The sequence below is a fragment of the Poecilia mexicana genome, unplaced genomic scaffold, assembly GCF_051168715.1.
Source record: "Poecilia mexicana isolate PSO_F unplaced genomic scaffold, ASM5116871v1 scaffold_11, whole genome shotgun sequence".
Classification (NCBI taxonomy): domain Eukaryota; kingdom Metazoa; phylum Chordata; class Actinopteri; order Cyprinodontiformes; family Poeciliidae; genus Poecilia; species Poecilia mexicana.
In genome coordinates this window covers 26,007,278-26,025,794 of record NW_028263380.1, presented here as the reverse complement: position 1 = coordinate 26,025,794, position 18,517 = coordinate 26,007,278, and the positions used below count along the sequence as shown (strand labels likewise).

Below are 18,517 nucleotides of genomic sequence, written 5' to 3'. Positions count from 1 at the left end.
TTTTTGTTGTTGTTATGATATAAATAATTTATTTATGCAATGAACTGAAAGTCAGCTACTCTGCATCACTCACTGATATTTGGCCATTATTCTGACTTCAAGATAAGCTAGTCACAGCTAGCTTGACTCATGATTGTTATGTAATTCTAGTAACATTTTTAACTGGTCTGATAAAGTAAAGTTTTATCAGAATAAACCACAACAGGGCTTATTTCCTGTTGTGTAGCTAAGAAATCTCTGACGACAAAATAAGCTGACAGCACTTGTAGCTAGCTCAACTTGTAATTTCACCATTTCTGTTGGTACATTGCATGCTTCTGTAATTCTATATTTGGGTATGTTCCTATAAACAACTGTTTGTTTTTATTCTCAAATTGAAGCCAAAAGGTACAGAGGAATTTAAAAAGTAAGCTTAAAATAAATATATATATATATATATAAACTACAATGTAGTTTAGATTACAATTATTTCAATAAAAACATAAATAAATACACTTGTAAAACTAAATTTTACTTATTAAACATGCACTCCTTGTAGTTCTGAGCCTTAGTGATATGTTAGCCAAACTGCTAGGTTGTTGACATTGTCAGTCCTCCATATTTCAGAATTAAACTGTGTTCATTTAGGAGTCAGTATTAAGTTTTATTAGGCTTTGTTGGTTGCTTTAATGTTTCTGAAGTCAATATATATTTCTGTAGAAAAATCTTAATTTATGTCACTTTCAGTCTTCCATATTTTTTTGCCTCAAGTGTATATGTCTTTTAGAAGTTTATTTTAATATATAGGTACATGTTTAAGAGGGCCAGTATTTTTTCTGCATTTTATTACCGTTTTTGAATTATTTTCACACTCAAATTTATATATCAGTGAAACAAATTAGATTTCTGGCAGTCTAAGTCCCCCATACTTCTAAATGAAGATTTTTTTCCAACATTTATGGGATTTTTAAGAGTGAAAGTCAATATTGTTTTAATGTGTTTTTGGGGTTATTCATTTCTTTCTAAAATCAAATTCATTTTTGATTTTTGGCAATTTCAGGCCCCCATACATCGAAATGCAGATATAACTGTGTGTGTTTTGTACCAGTTTACTTAATAGTGAATGTAAAATCTGCATATATTTTGATGGCGTATGTGTACATATAAAAGGTATATTTGTAAAACAATTCTTTTTGTTTTCTGGTAATTACAGTCCTCCATAATTCTAGGACACCTATTTCAGTGTTTTAGAAGTCTATATTTCTATGTTTCTTTTTGCATTTTTTGCTTGTTGAATCTGTTTACCTGTGACTGAAGCATCTAAAGTAGTTTTGAGCATTAAAACATTTTTTTTGGTTTGTATATTTGACTCTATTAACCTGTTTACCCCAGGTTGTGTCTCTTCTTGTTTGTAGGCAGATTCAAGTCGCTGTTTTCATTACTTGTACTGAGCGTTGCCATGGTGACGGCAGTATCAGCGCAGTGTGAAGTGGGAGAGGAGCTTGTGGTGCTCAGCATGCTGTAGAGAGGGAGACTGGTTTTAACACAAAGACGTGATTGGGTGGAGTCGCGGATGATGTCATGCGTTGAATCTGAGGTTTTAACATAGAATTTCTTCCATTTGACCATCGTGTGTTCGAACGCAAAGAGAGCAGACAGATCATCGGTTCAGATGCACAGGAGAGAAAAAACCCCTGAAGTGAGACCAAGGAGGAGCCAAGCAGAGAGGCAGGGAGGGAGGAGAGCTGTGTGTCAGACTGAGCATGCTCTTTGTGCTAACTTCCTGCCTTCTTTCTGCCCGACAGAGAGGAGCGTTCAGAGACGCCGGCATTCAGCAACAGGAGCGGAAGAGGATCAGTCGCTCCGGACTCGGCCGAGTAGAATCAGGAGGTCCAAACCAGAGGAGTTATAACAACCAAGCTGTGGATTTTTAGGTTTTATTCCTTTCTGTGTTTTTGTAGGAGAGTGACGAGTGAAACAGTTTTACTCCGTCTTCTGCCTCAGAGAAGAAAACTACTTTCTTCACTCCTTTTTCTTTGTGAAACCTCATCTGGACAAATCTGAGACAAACTGGGACCTCAGGGGGATTTTTTTCTTTTTCCTGCGTACTTGCGTCACTCCTTTCGATTTCTGTTTGTTATCTCCCTCTGCCCTTTCCTGATAATGTTTGTTTTCTCATGAAAGCAAGGGGAGGAGGTTCCTGAAGAGTCTGAGCCAAGATCTTGAAAAACTGTTTGTTTGGTTTTACGAGGAAACAAACCGCAGCTTGTGTCCCCTCGTTGGAATTTCAAGGAGGAATTAAAAAGGAAAATGGGCTCAGAAAAGGGCTCAGAGTCGCCTCACTCATCGGTCAGCGGCGTTCCCAACCCTAAGTGCCGAGCAGCTGGGAAACGCCAGGGCCGTATCTCCTTCCACAGCCTCTTCCACAGCAAGCAGGGCTCCCGGAGCGGACGGGCCCCCAAAGGAGGGGCGGCCGCTCCGTTAGCTCATCATCACCACACACAGCAGCAGCTGCTGCCTGCCGCCTTGAGTTCAACGCCCACCGCACCCTCCGCCACCGCCGCAGCCGCCACAAACAGCAAGGACGCAGCCTGCAGCACCCCCTCGAAGCCACTCTCCTCCAGCCAGCCGTCCCTGGCCGGCGCCGGAGAACCCAACCTCCTGGAGTGCCCGCTGTGCCTGGTGCGTCAGCCCGCCGAGCAGCTGCCCGAGCTGCTGGGCTGCAGCCACCGCTCCTGCCTCTGCTGCCTGCGCCAGTACCTGCGCATCGAGATCACGGAGAGCCGGGTGCAGCTCAGCTGCCCCGAGTGCGCCGAGAGGCTGGCCCCGCGGCAGGTGGCCGACATCCTGGACGACGCCGCCCTGCTGGAGAAGTACGAGGAGTTCCTGCTGCGGCGCTGCCTCGCCTCCGACCCGGACTGCAGATGGTGCCCTGCGCCCGACTGCGGGTGAGTAACGGTTCACGATGCCGTCTGTAACCCGGGAATCACGTGTTTGATGAATCACATGTTCGATTTGTAAAACACCAGAGATGTTCTGACCCACAAGCAAACCCGAACTGAAGAGATTCTGACGTTTAGAAAGTAGAGAAAACTAGAAATTAGAAAGAAGGTAATTTTTCAGTGGCGCCCCCATGAGGGGGGCTGTAGGAGTCCATGGGCCCCTCTTGAAAAATGCTTGATACGCCCCTGCCCCCAGAGAAACATGTTCCTGTCAGAGAAAAACATACAGAGTCATGATCTTCAATATAGACATAAATGTAAAACCCAATATGTAAAGGGATAAAGTTATTATTATTTATTGTTTTTTGTTTGTTGTAGCCGTATCTGGCCCTGTCGCAATAAGCTCTAAATCAGTTAATCGCATCATAAACTAAAACAAGCTCAATAATCTCCATTTGCATGATTTGACGTTTTTCTATTCCTACCATTGACTGATTGTTCATTTTAAGTGTTGTTTCTGTTGATTTGTTTATTTATTGCAGATATTTAAAATGTGTTAGATGTTCATTAGAATTTAAAGTTTATTGATCTTTGAGATTGTGTTTTTGCATTATTATGCCGTTACCATTTAATTTCTTTAAAATGGTCTCAAAACAACAATACTATCGTTTATCGCAATAACTTCTGGGATAATTTATTGTCTATCAATATTTGCTATTGTGACAGACCTCATCTTTCCACTTAATTTAATTTACTCTTTAAAAATCCTTAAACATTTAATTTCCCTTTGGGATTTATAAAGTATTTTTGAATTTGCAACCCTATAACATTTTTCTGTGGGTGCCACTGTCATTTTGATTTAAAACTGATAAGTTGAAGAAATTTAAAACTTAAACATCATAACAGTCATAAAATACATATTAGAGAAGCAACTATGGAAATAAAAGCTTAAATTAGATGACTTTTAGCCAGTGTCCATCTGAGAGGAGAACTTCCTGGTCTCTCTGTGATGTAATTAGACTTACTGTAAATCTGACGTCAAACCAGCGAAGCTTTGACTCTCACCTCTCATTTCTTTAAGGGGAATTTGTGCAATGAGTGAAAACAAGGAAGTTATTGTTAAGAGCATAAATTAAACTACAGTGAGCGGCTTCCGGATGCAGCGTTTATGTCTCACAGAGGACTGAAGGAGATTCTGGGACCTGGACAGATTAAAAACACGAAAGGCGTGAAAGTGAGAATCTGAGAGGCAGAAAGTGGGTTAGAGAGCCGCGAGCTGCTTCTGTGGTCGGAGCGAGTCAGAGCCTGAGCCGCTCACTTTCTGGAACAAATGAGAGGCGTTTGTTTGATCATAAAAAGCAGGAGTGATTCATTGTCTTTGATATTGTCTGTGATATTCTTCTTCTGCTTTGGTTTTGGGTAGAAAGTACAGGTAGAGTCACAGGGGAAAGCCACAGAATCTGTGGTAGCTGGAAAAAAAATCTCTTTTCCTGTCACGTCTCGGCTTTCTGTGACGTTTTCAGAAAGATTTGGGTGACAATGAAGCTTTTTGTTTTCGTAGAATGTGAGAAAAAATATTTTATTCCAGCGCAGCTTTGGTGTGAGAACAAAAAAAACAAACATTCTGGTGTCTGCTGGTTCACTTCCAGCATTCAGTCAGTTCAGTTATCAGGAACTCATTCATTCCTGTTGATTTGTTTCCTATCTGATGGTTTTCCATCATCCCATAGTTAGCTTTTTCCCTCCATAAAACTTAAAGGTTCAACCTGAGGGAAACAACGCCATCTGGTGGCAGACATTTAAAAGCAAGGCTTTCCAAACGCACTCCTTCTGTATGGGACTTTTTATACATATTCCTAAATGACTTTATTTTTTATAGTTTATAACACTTTTAAAGAATAAAAAGTGTTTATTTGACGTTATTCAGGTGCCAGCTAGTAAAACTCTAGAATTTTACTAGCTAAGACCACCGTCGATTTCAGTTTTCTAAGCGTATAAAAAAACCTAGGAAAGCAATAAGTGCGTGCAAACTAAAGTTTGTTTTGCTCTTTAACATTTGTACTTCTGAAATAATGTCTCTGTACTTGTGCACATTTAAATGAGGTGATATGCATTTAGGGGAAGTACCACCTGCTCATGTAAATTAATGTAAAAATGACAAGTTTATATTTACTAAGTCAAAATAACATATTTTTTATTTGGTAAGTTTTTGTTTACGAGTAAATCAGTTAAAGTAATAAGTTATTTATATTTAATTCATTTTACCATTTCTGGTAGACAACATAGCACTCAAACATCTCGTGAATTGTTGCCGTTTTTTCATTTAAATGAGAAAATAATTTGGTTTTAATGCAACATAAAACTTGTTATAACGAGTTTTATTTATAGTCATAATGATAAACTGCTCCTGTGATTATTTCCTGGCTGTGGCAGTTAAATGTTTGCGTAATTTTGCTGTGTTGCAATTATATCTTCTGATTGGTTAATCAGAAAAGTCACATTGGGAAACCCCATTCAGCTTTCAAGCATGAGACTCGATGAGGAAATGCAGGTTTCTAACTTTAAGTTGGAAGACATCAGATGGTACTGAGGAAAATTTCCCAAAGTTTTTCTAATTCAGTAGAATTTTAACAGCTACACTTAACAATAGAAACATCATTTAAAGTTAAAATAAGTCACATAAAGTCAAACTTTAAGAACTTTATGATATATATACTTTATTTTTCCATTGTTTTGTTATGATGTCAGATACTGCAGATTTTTCACCCTATGAAATTTTCAGAAACTTTTGAATTTAAGCCACAGTTTAAACTCCACCTATAAAATGTATGAATGAAAATGGAGGTTATTTTATCTACTATCACCCAGAGTGTCTCTCTCTGCTGTCAGATTTCCAGTTTTCTGGTAAATCAGCCCAGAGTGCAGAGCGTGCTCTCGCTCCACCGCTAACTCGCTCTCATTTTGCTAGCTTCCTTTTAAAAACTGGAAGTGAAGCGTTTCCTCACGTAAAACCAGGAGAGGGATTTTCCTGTTATTAATCATCACTAAATGTTTTCTAATTCATGTCAGGTTTTGTTTGTGTCAAAGCTACATTTCCCACTTTTTCTTAAAGGCAGGGTCACCATAGCAACCAGTGGATTTTGAGACATTGACGTAGTTTTAAAATCTCTTTTGAAAATTTCCAGTTTTAATTATAAAAAAAAACTGGAGGTAATTAACAGTTTTTCCTGTTTCTTCTTTGGCTGTTGCTTTGAAATAATCTGTCTAGTTTTTCTGCAGTTATCGCCCCCTAAAGACAGGAAGCAGTAATGACAACAAAAGCAGAGACATTATTTTCGATGTAACTGATATATAAATTATCATATTGCACAAAAAAAGACTTTTATTTTTGCTTTATGTATATTTTCTGACATCCCACTCATTTGTGGCGCTATGACTCAAAGTGATTGTGACTCATGGTGGTTTTTCAGGTGATTTTATGCATTCTGAATGCCAGTCATATCGTTTTTTTATGCAGTTTATGTGTTTGATAGCAGGTCTGGTTTCATATTGAAATATCTTCAGCCCACTCCCCAACTGTCCCCTCTGTGTCTGGTGGAAGTTCCTCCCACGGTCAGACCCATCCAGTCACTCGGCCTCTCTCTGTTTTCTGGGCCTCCTTGTTTGTTCAGTGTGAGTCATCCAAGAGTGCAGATGAAAATAAACCTCAACAGGCTTTGTTTTTAAAAAAAAAAAAAACAACTGTGTAAACATTATCGTCTTAACGTTTTCTTGGTGTGATTGAAATCTTTTTGAAGATGTGGTAATTTAATCTCTGTTTGGGAACATTCGAGCAGAAACAGTTTGTGATTACAGACAAACCAGATTAGAGATAAGTTGTTGCGTCTTCCTGTTGGAAACAAAATGAAGCTGGAGAAGACGGAGCTGCTGACCTGAATATGAGAGCGGACGGTCCGCTGCCTGACGCCAGCAGTGACTCAGCCTCACTCTAATTCAGACAGGTTGACAAAGTCCAAATTGTTACTCAGCACAAACATCCAGAGCTGCAGAGCCGAGGGAACGGCTGACGGTTTTCACCGGAGAGGAGGAGCAGCCTCCAACTTCTCCTGCCCTGAAATTTAAAGACTGAACGCTAAAAAATGGATTAGTTTTAAAGCAAACTGATAAAAACAATATCAGTTATTTTGTAGCAGTGGTGCCTGGTCGTAACATTTCTTTTCTTTAAAAAATATGAATTCAATCTGTAGAAATGAAGCCCAGTCACAAAGTTAAGAATAAAATAAATGTGTCAGATTCTTACAAACACTGTAAAAAAAGAAGCATAGCATCTTTTTCTTTCTGCGTTACTTTAAAACTTTCCCTTCATGCAGCAGGAAAATGATCCAAAGCATCAGAGCAGGTTCACCTTGAATGATTAAAAAACAAACAAAAAGGTTCTGTAGTGGTCTAGTCAAAGAAATAGACAAACAGAAACAATAATCACTTATTAATGGTTTAGTATGTGAATCTTTAAACGTGTTGTCTTGGTTTCTGCTCCTCTCTTTCCTCATGAACTGGTTTAAACCCAGTTCTGCTCCAGTAATCCCAGTCTGTAAAGCTAAAACCTGCCTCCAGGTGGAGCATGTTGAACGACAGACACACTCTGGTTAACCTTTGACCCCGTGTTCGTGGCCTGAACCAGTCAGAATCCGTGACGGTTGGATCCGAGCATCCAGTCAGAACAAAGCCTGGTCTCTCTCGGCTCCGGATGTCAGTTGCTATGGCAACTATCAATGCCATGCAGAGGGAGCGTTGCCGGGGCAACAGGGCTTAATTACACCGATCAATACATACATGTCAGACCGGCATGAGGATTCTGAGCTTATGCAGCCGACAGAGGCGAGAAGAGCGGTTCTGTTGGGTCTGCTGGTGTGTGTGTGTGTGCGTGTGTGTGTGAGATGCATGCACACAGGAGAGTCTGGATGTTTCCTCTCAAACACGCGGCGAGTCGGCGCACAATCTGAGACATTTGGAGAATTTTAACAAATTAGCAAATAAAGATGAGCCTTAATACAGAGTATTAATGCCAGACTAAGAAAAAGAAACTAAACAATGAAGATAAAGTTATAATTCTGCAACAAAAGAAAAGTTCACAGGAGAATTATGTCAAGAATAAAGTTCTACGTCTGTAAGTCTAAATGAGTCGAGTCACAATATTAAGACGATAAAGCTGTAATATGAGAAAAAATTAGCAATGATACAAGAATAAAGTCATACAACAAGAAGTCATATTACAAAAATACTCATAATAATGAGAAAAGAGCCACTTGAAAATAAAATCATATGACTAAAAGTAAGAAGTCATAATATGTGAATGTGAAGTATTAATTTTAGGGTGAGGTCTGCAGCCTCTTTCTCAGTTTTCAAACTCCAGATTTATTTGATTTCCAGCTGAATGTAGAGAATCTGTGTCCCATTAACATTCCAGCTCTTCTTTTTACCTGCTGTTAGAAATAAAAAGCGGTTAGGAAGTCACGTCTTTGATAAATCCCTCACCTCTTTAGAAGACCTGAAGTGTTGATGTAACAGGGAAAACATGTTAATCTGTGTTTTTATTAGCTCCACTTTAATCGAAAGTGGGTGAAGTCACTGAAGGGTGGAAAGTCTGGCTCGTTTCTGGCAGAGGAGCAGTGAGAATAATGACGCCTTCCAGGAATGTTGCTTCTTGTCTCATCTTGTCTGGAAAAGGAAAATAAGCTGAGGAAAGTCCCATGAGAACAGATAAATCTGGTCTGTGTTATGAATCATTTTTCTCTAAGAACGGCCAAATTCAGACCAATCGGTTCACAGTGAGGTTGGCTGTGGTGAGCGCTGCGACTGCTTGTTTTCACTTCAAGGCCGTAACGTGACATGCACCATATCTTTAGACTCTTTGCAACCAGCAGCCCATATAAAAACAGTTTATTTACATTTCTTCAGTCAAATCTGTTGAAAATTTACGCTCCAGTCACTGTTTGCTGAAAACATGACATGAAGTTGAAGTTCAGATGATCTGGTTTGTTCTGCTTTTCCTTAAAGACTCGACTTTCAACATCTGCTTCTCAGTTGAAAATCCTTTTTAAAGGGGAAGTATCATGTATGTTCCAGTCAAAAAGTACCATTTTATAGCACACTAAATTAACTGTTACCTTCATCTGTTAAAGAAATGCTGCATAAATTAAATATTACTTAAAAGAAATTTGACTTTGTAATTTAACGCCCTGAAATTGGGCCTCTGTCTCTTTAAGAAGCTCCTGCTCTTTCTGAAACTCCACCTTAGGAAGAGTTTCACTGAGCAGTGGCTCCCATAACGAGCTCAGCAGTTCCACCAGGTGTTTGCTAATTGCTCCTTTCTAGTCTGAAGGAGCTGAGTGGGGGAGGAGCTCCACCTCGAAGGCGGAGCTAGGTCCAACCAGGCATTTTGCACAGCTGAATGGTTGCAATGGAGATGAAAGGATTTCTCAAGCATGCATGAAAGAATCAAGGCAACACTCCAGGTGTGTTTTTGATGAGAGAATGAAAAAGTCGATTTCACAAAACACTGCCCCTTTAAGGCCAGACTTTTTCTTATTGAAACAAACATTCTGCAGTCAGAGAGACGGATGAAAGTCTCTCTCTGCTCAGAACCAAACGGTGCGCTTTTACCTCCCATTATCTTTACATTTCCTGCTTTTCTCTCCTCGCATGGTGAAGCAGATAACAAAGTTAATCTGGACTCATCAGGAGGAAGGATATCTGCTCAGTCCCAGTCCTGAGATTCGGCCTGTCGGAGTTTGAGGAGGCGTTAAAGTGGAACGCTGAGCTGCCACATTAGAGGAGCAACACAATAAAACTGTTTGTCATGTTATCATTTCCTTCCTTTTAATAGCCCTAAAAACACAAATAGCTTTCAGAAAAAATGACAGCACGTTTGTTTTGTTCTTCTTTCACTCCCACGACGGGTTTTCAGCCACTTAGCTTCCTGACAGCCTTTTGTAATCCTCTCTTTTGTGATTGCTTGTGTGATTGACACTCTCTTAAATCCCAGTCTCCTGCTAATCTCCGTCTTTGTTGCCGGGCACCAGATGTTCTGCATTTCAAGTTCTTGGATAATGAAACATTTTGCTGTTTTTAATATTAAAAACAAAGATGATTTCTGAAATATTGAACCTGGTTCTGGAACTGCTTTTTATCTTTAAACCGATAAAACCAGAGGTGGTTAATCTAAGATTGTTTCTTTCTCCCCAGTGGAGCTACTTCCTTGTGTTACTGAACCTTTCCTGGATTTGCCACTAGGTGGCACTCGATCCTCCACAATGCGTCTTTAATAGCTGGTTTGTTGCCTATTCGCAGACTTTTACCTAGAGAATATTTTTTATATATTAGAAAGAAAATACTGAATGCTAATTGAACTGCTATTGGCTAACGTTTTCAAACCAGTCAATCTTCCTTGGTTCTGATTGGCTGAAACTCAAAGAGTGAAGAAGACTGTGGATGTTAGCTTCTGTTCTGGTGCTAAGACAGTTTCCACTGTTCGCATTAATGCATCTTAGGGCATATTTTATGTTTGATCTGTTAAAACACGCAGTTCTAACCATTTTAGAGGAGTTTTTATGGATTCATGGATTTCAGCTGTTAGTGGGTTCACTTCATTTACAATAATAGAATAATGTTTGTTTTCAATGCAGCGTTGTTAAATTTTGAATTTAAAAAAGCAATTATGACATTTTGTACAATATTAATCTTAAAACAACATTTAGGTAACAAAGTTATTTATATAATAGATGTTAAGCATTTCTTCATCATCACGCTGCTTTCTGTTTGTGAAGCTTTTAAACAAGTTGAGAAAACATGAAAATCATCATTTCTTCTCTTTTAAACGGCTGCTCAGGGTTTTTGTACCCATTTGCGCCACTGATTGCCTCCCACGCTGCGTCTCCGACATGGAGACGTTCATTCCCTGGAGACTGGTGTGAAACAGCTTACATGACAGCTTGCCTCATTATTTATTCCCAGTTCCCTCTAAAGACCTGCAGACTGAGGTTCTACTAACCAAGGTGCAAAATGGGTGCGAGGATCCTCCTAACCGTCACTTCTGCAGATTAAAACCGGCTCTAAGGAGCTCATAAAGTGCCAGCGACCCGCTTGGTTTGCTCTGTGATGCTGCAACGCTTGACTGTTTGCCTGACGGTGCCTCATAGATTGGAAAATGTTATTTTCTGACTCATTTATTTGTGCCTCCTCCATGTTTTGCTGTCAGGTTTGCAGTCATCGCCTCAGGCTGCGCCAGCTGTCCCAGGCTGGTGTGTCGGAGAGAGGGATGCGGCGCAGAGTTCTGCTACCACTGCAAACAGGCGTGGCACCCGAACCAGACCTGCGACTCGGCCCGGCAGCAGCGGGCCCAATCCCTGCACACCCACAGCGGACACTCGCCCAGCTACACCCAGGAACAGGGGCCAGGTGAGTCCCCAAAAGCCCAAACTCTCTCCTATCAGCCTCACCCTCACTGGACCTAAACCAGGGACTAATCGATTAATGGTTTATTAGATTAAAATTAGTTCCATTTGATTAATTCGTCCACTTAGACTTTCTTTTAGTGTTGTAGTTTGGCCTCCATCCATCTGAGGGCGCCAAACAGAGTATTGTTTGTATAACACCACGTAGGGCCTTTGTAAATAATAATAATAATAAGATGAGTTAATTTCAGCCATAAAGCTCAGAAATTTTTAGATAAATCTCAGAAATTTTCTAGAAAAAAATGGGATGTTTTTGAGTTTTAAAAGTCAAAAATTTTAAATTTCTAAAACTCAGAAAATTTCTAAAATACAAATTTTCCTAAACAATTTCTGAGATTAATCTTAAAATTTCTTTGTATTTTCTATCAAATTTATGACATTAAACTCAAATGTTTTTGTCTTTTTGGTGGAAATTTTCTCATTCTTTTTCTATCTACAGTGGCCATAAAAACTTCTCACTGTGGTTTTGTTTTGAAATATAAACAGCAAGCTCCTTACTTCTGTAAGAACACAGGAAATTAAGTGTTTTTAGTATTTAGTTTTTCTCATTCTTTATTTTTCTGTTCAGCAGTCTGTGAGGTTCTTGTTTTGTTACAAAATGTTCAAGTTTAATCACGTGAGACAAGCACAGTTTTTGGTTTTAATAGATTAAAGAGACCCGTCAGTCGATAAACTAAACTCCGTCTGCTACTGATGCAGCCGATTACGCAGACTGTGCAGAGTCTTCAGCAGCATTTCCTGTTTGAAACCATCATTTTCACACCTTTCTGAGACTCTGACTTTGTCAACTTTATCACACGTCCATCTGCTCAGTCTGTCAGCTTCAAAGCTGTGTGATGCGTCTGCTGCAGAAGCTGCGCTGCGTTCCCACCGCTGGAGGAAGTGTGAAGCGTTTAAATCAGTCATCTGTTTCTATTCATAGCTCTGCAGCGTCCTGCATCCTGTCAAACCTTAAATGTCATCAAAGCTGCAGGTCAGATGCAGGATCATGTTTGGAGCTGCTGCACAGCAGATGCATCCAGCACAGCAGCTTTAGTTTGTTTCAGCTACAGGTGTGGAAGCTTGATGCGTTTCTGACATTCAGCTTCAGTTTTTTTTTTTTTTTTCTTTTGTTGCTTGAAGGTTTCAGAAGATCAAACTAATTTTAACAACCTGAGGAAATGGAAAAAGCAGCTTTCAGATAATCATTTTATTAACTTATAAAAAGCTTTCTAACCCAAGCTGATCTTGTGTGGAAGCAGAGATTAAACTGAGTTCTGGTTCAGTTTTGGTAATTAACCTGTGAAATCATAAAATGTCTGACAGCGTGAAGTTTAGAGTTCATAGATCTCAAAGCAACAAATCATTAACATCCATCAGTCAGGAGAGGGTTAAAAGTCATTTCTGAATGTTTGGACCTCCAGAAAAACATTTCTACACTGTAAACAATGGAGACGATTCCCTGGAAAACATTCAGTGGACTGATGAAGCCAAGTTCATTCCTAGTCAGACACGGTGGTGGCAGTATGATGGTCCGGCTGCTTTGAAATCACTTGCTCTCTCCTGTAGGAGAACAACTCTCTTTCAGAGTGGCTAAAAACAAAAGGTTTTTGATTGGTCTAGTCAAAGTCTGGACCTTAAACAGAACTTTCATGATAGAAAATTCAGATTTTAAAAGTTCTGCGAAGCAGAGTGAGACATATTTCCTCCCCAGTGACGAAAAAGATTCATAATTACCAACTAATAAGTTCAATGTGTTTGTACTGAAACATTCAGGGAAAAAACAATCAGAAATAGAAGAAAACGGCAACAACTTCACTGTAAAAACACAAAATCATACCAAGTAATTTTAGTAAGATTTTGACAAATAGTACACCTGTAAGTTAGGCTAAGCTAACTTACAGGTAACATTTTAATAAGATGCAGGAGCTTCTTTAGAGTCTATATTTGTATTCCACTGAATATTCACTTAAATCATGGAAAAATATTGTAAGTTAAAACATCTGCTAGTAGAACTAATACTTTTGAAATCAATATTAATGAATTATTGACTTCAAACAAGCTCCTGTTCCTGCTAAAAACTTGCATGTAAATTAGTTTTGTTTTATTTCAAGTGCACTAAGATATTTTCAGTAGAAACTAAAACACTTGGTCAGATTTTGTGTTTTTACAGTGCATATTTTCTCCTTAAAGACACAAAACTCAAAACTATTTTCAATTGAGATGTGAGAAAAAAAGTCTCGCATTTATTTGAACTTCCTGTTTTGTAGACATCAACGGCATCTGCTTGTAATTAAAACGAAAGTCGCTGCTGGGCCAGACGTCATGAAGCATCACTTCTCTGTTTCATGCAATCTGACAGAAATGGAAAAAACCAGCAGAAATAAACAGAAAATGTGGAAATGTGTTTTCATTGTGATGCAATCAGAAACACACCGCAGGTAAAACACCGCAGGATGAATCCATATCTACATGAAGTCATTTAATCCTGTTTTGATTAAAAATCCTTCCAGTAAATCCCTCCAGCTGCCAGTTTTTATCTCCTAATCTTCAGTTTTCATGTTTTCAGAAAGAAATAAACCCTGATGCTGTTTTTATTGAATCAACAAACGTGTCTTATTTCCGATGTTCAAGCCTCCAAATATCCTCCGGTGTAATTATCATCCCGATGGAGAGTTTCTCAGCTTGTAGGTCCTTCCTGCAGCGGCTTAGGAGTTTTATTTGTTTCTCAATAACCGGTTGTTTCCTGGCAGCAGATAAAAAAAACATGATTAGTTTCTATAAATGAAACTCAGGTTCAGTTTTGGTTTCTTTAAAAGACATTCAGAAAGGTTTCATGAAGTACAGAGTTATTTATAAAAAGGGAACTGTAAGAAAAAAGTCCTTTCAGATGACTTAGTGGAAGAAAAAACTCCTGTCTCTTCAAGCTTTCCTGAAAACTGTGCAATCTCAATTCCTGCAGCGTCTAGAGCTTTGGTTCTGTTAAGAGGTTTAGAAATGTTCCATAAAATACAGACTTATTTCTAAAACGCAAACATTAAGAGAAACGATGATTTAGTGGAGGGAAAAACTCCAGTCTCTCAGTTTTTCTGAACAGCCTCACAGTTTTCAGAATCATCTAGGAAACTGGTTCTTCTGAAAGAGGTTCACAAATGTTTCATCAAGTATTTTAAAAAAGTAACAGTAAGAAAAGCATGCTTTCAGATAATTTAGTGGAAGAAAAAACTCCCATCTCAGCACAAACTCCTGTAAGAAGCAGTTTTCTTAATTAGAGGAGCTGCCAGAGCTCCGATGTTTCCTCAGTTTGTAGTCAGTAACGTCTCCTGAAGCGGAAGCGTCTGACCTCGTCTCCTTCTGTCTCCAGCTGATGACATCAAGCCCTGCCCTCGCTGCGGCGCTTACATCATCAAGATGAACGACGGCAGCTGCAACCACATGACCTGCGCCGTGTGCGGCTGCGAGTTCTGCTGGCTCTGCATGAAGGAGATCTCGGACCTGCACTACCTCAGGTAAGGCCCCGCCCGCCTCGGCGGCGCCGCGCGGCGTCCTGCTGAGGGATGAACTCACGTTGCTGCTCTGCTCCCCGCCGCAGTCCGTCCGGCTGCACCTTCTGGGGGAAGAAACCCTGGAGCAGGAAGAAGAAGATCCTGTGGCAGCTGGGAACGCTGATCGGAGCGCCGGTCGGGATCACGCTGATCGCCGGCATCGCCGTTCCCGCCATGGTCATCGGAATCCCGGTTTACGTCGGCCGAAAGGTGAGAGCAGAGTTCTCACTGAAAACACAAGATGAAGTCGATTACAGCTGGTTTGTGTTTCTGATGTTCGCTACAAACATTTGAGTTTATTTCCTAGTATTTTATGTTTTAAATTATTACTTTTTTTATTTGTTCGTTTCATTTTTGAATCTATAATACAAAAAACAAAGAGCAGAAAAATCTTAAATATTTGTATCTTTATTTAATTTTAAGTACATGTATTCAGAAAAATACAAACTTTTTAATATGTTTAATATATGTACATATTTTTTGTTTGATATATTATAAATTATTATATTACTTTTTTAATCAGAAGACTGTCGTATATTTCTACTGCACTCTTCTGTTTTTTATTTACTTTGAATTTATTTTTAAATCTCATTTTATCTATTACATTTCTTATATATTTGATTTATTTTTGCCATATTTTCATATATTTGTACTTTTTACACTGATGGTGTTATTTAAATATTTATTCAGAACTTTTCTAGATTTATTTTAATTATTTTTGTTTGCTAAGCAAAACTTTTCTATATTTATTTTTTGTATATTAATATTTAACTTCCATATTTAGTGATGAAAGCAGGTGAGGGTGAATTAAAAAGAAAAGCTGAGTAACAGACATTTAATCAGTTTTTATTATCTGTGCAATTCTGAAAGTAACTTTGATAATTTTTTATTTTTTTGGCCAAAATATTTCCCTGAAGTTAACAACCTGCCATAACTCTTATTTCAAATGCAGATTTCCAAGGTAGAACTTAGGCCAGTGTTTCCATTTTTGTGCCTTTTCACGCTGCATGCGGTAATTCAACAACAGGAAGTGGAGGGCAGGTGACGGGACTTTTCCAGGGGAGATGATTGAAACATCAGCTGTGTGTTCTGCGCCTTCATTTGCACATTATCTGATACGTGTGCAAACATCTTTATCACACGTCAGTTCCAGCGAACACATCGCTGCATCTTTCCCGCACAGAGCTCATTCATTCATTCATTCATTGGTTCGTTCTCTCGTTCATTCAGGTTTATGGTCAGTTCTCTCGCGCTGTCGCCTCCAGGCAGCACAGGAAACAGAAACCACAGACACACAGTTGGTCTGTCACAATCCACTGGCGACTATCTGGAACTTACAGCGTTGCTCAATGCTGCTGCTGAAGTTTCACTTTGACCTCAGTGATGTCAGTTTTCTAGAAATGACCAAAGCTGGCCTCAAGCTTCCACCTAAACCATCAGCAAAATTAAACAAGTTGTTTCTAAATGAGGAAGGCTTTCATTTCTCATTTTCTTTTATTTCTGGGGTTTCTTGCGTTTGCTTATAAATATTAAATGAGATGCGATAACTTCCAGTCATAGACAAAACAGCGTTTACTGGAAAACATGAGGGTTGTGTGTTCAAAGCAGACAAGGCCATGTTTGTGTTGCGTTTATTTCTCTTTACCTCCACCTTGTGGCTGAAGGTGGAACTGCACATTCATTCCTGACCCATTTTGATGTTTTCATGAGTTTAGATTGTAATTTATCCAGACTCTGGATTTCTTATTGACATAAGACATATTAGTAAAGGCTGCATTCCAGATCATCATTGGAGCTCTTCTGATGATGCCATCTTGTTTTAAAGTGAAATTTATGAATTACTTTAAACTTAAAGTTTGACTATAAATCTGGGATTTTTTTACTGGCTGTTTGGTTTTCCACTTTGTTTTCTGATACACGAGCTCAAATTTAGGAAATAATCAGAGGTTCTGTTGTTTATATGAGATGTTATTGTATTTTTTTTGCAGATCCACGCTCACTACGAGTTGAAGAAGGCGTCTCGCCACAGGAGGAATCTGGCCATCACGGGGGGCGTGGCCCTGTCGGTCATCACCGCCCCTGTCATCGCAGCTGTCAGCGTTGGTAAGAAACGCCGGTGAATCTCTGCTGCTGCCTGAACTCAAAGACAGAGCAGATCTTCTAAAAACCTTGAACTGCTCCCAGGCATCGGCGTTCCCATCATGTTGGCCTACGTGTACGGCGTTGTTCCCATCTCGCTCTGCAGAGGAGGCGGCTGCGGCGTCAGCAGAGGGAAGGGTCGCGGCGTGCGAATCGACTTTGATGAAGACGACGGACCAATCACAGGTGAGCTTCAATCAAACCTTAGGCTGCATTCAGACCATCCTAGTTTAGTCCACTATAATCCGACTCCAGTCCGTTTGCGTAGAAAGTCCGGTTCATTGTGGGAGGTGTGACTGAGTAATCGAACTCTGTCCACCTACAAACGCAGGTCTCAGTTAGTTGAACTGAACTGTGGTGGGGTTTGAAGTTAACAACAGCACATGGCATTCTGGGTAAATAAAAACCTCATCAAACTCGTGAGTTTAGCACAAGCAGGAGAAATGGCTCCTGATCAAAAGAGAACTCCTCCAACCGCTAAAATCTGACGCAACTCCATTTTTGTTTCCATTTGGTGAAGAAGGAAGTTCTTCTTCTTCAGAGGTTTTTGTGTTGTTTCCTTCAGTGGTTCTTGGTGCAGCGCCCCCACAGGCCAGGAGGGGAACAACCTTTTCAAAGGGTTTGGTTGGTTTGATGCCAACCAAGCTCTAAATGTGAAAGCAAAAAAGTCACCAACTTAGCTATTTCAGTATTCAGACTGAATCTACTGACTATCAGATGTGAAAATATCCAAACAGATTTATCTTCCGGATCTGACTGGGGTTATTTTTTCCGTCTGACTCTGCAGTGGCCGACGCGTGGCGAGCCCTGAAGTCTCCGAGTCTCGGAGAGAGCAGCCTGGACGGAGCGGTCAGCGGTCTGAGCACCACGTCCCCCAGTGAGGGCCTCTCTGTGGCCCCTGGGAATCTGGGGGACACTCCACACTTCAACACGCTGGCCGGCGGCGCTTTGGGGACCCGAAGCAGCAAGTACAGCAGGTGAGGAGTCAGGTGGCTCTTTTTGCTCCAGTTTTTATTGATTCTAACCAATCTGATATCCTGACTCGGATGTTTTCGTCCTGCAGGCTGGAAGTTCAACCAGGGGAACTGGCTAAGGAATCAGCTCAGAGAGAGACGGGAAGTCTGGGAGCAGGAAGCGACTGCGCCAGCACCCGAGGGATGGCTGGATCCATCATTTCCTCTTACACCTTACCTGACAGGTGAGAGGATGACTGACTGGCTGGCTGAACGGCATCCTGGTAGCTTTCACTAAGAACAAAGTTAGCTTTTCGGAAACATTTTCACTGGTGTAAAATAAGGACATCGATGGGACTAAAGGTTCCCCACCTGTCAGTCCTGAAACAGCAGCTGGCAAACTGGCACCAAAGAGGTCCAGAAGTCGGTGTCTGGTTCAACCTTTTCATTTTAGATTTTTGGTTTAT

The 18,517-nt window shown here is 40.1% G+C and overlaps 1 protein-coding gene across 1 annotated transcript in view; it reads left to right on the top strand.

Annotated features, from left to right (window-relative positions):
* The window catches only part of rnf19b (ring finger protein 19B), a 42,010-nt gene that overhangs the window by 19,610 nt on the left and 3,883 nt on the right, over positions 1-18,517 (top strand). Inside the window, exons 2-9 of the mRNA XM_015003056.2 lie at positions 1,785-2,927; positions 11,179-11,378; positions 14,778-14,922; positions 15,006-15,168; positions 16,947-17,061; positions 17,143-17,283; positions 17,885-18,074; positions 18,161-18,295. Of these exons, the coding sequence (XP_014858542.2) occupies positions 2,290-2,927; positions 11,179-11,378; positions 14,778-14,922; positions 15,006-15,168; positions 16,947-17,061; positions 17,143-17,283; positions 17,885-18,074; positions 18,161-18,295 (1,727 nt within the window). The 5' untranslated portion in view covers positions 1,785-2,289. The remainder of the gene's footprint in view (positions 1-1,784; positions 2,928-11,178; positions 11,379-14,777; positions 14,923-15,005; positions 15,169-16,946; positions 17,062-17,142; positions 17,284-17,884; positions 18,075-18,160; positions 18,296-18,517) is intronic.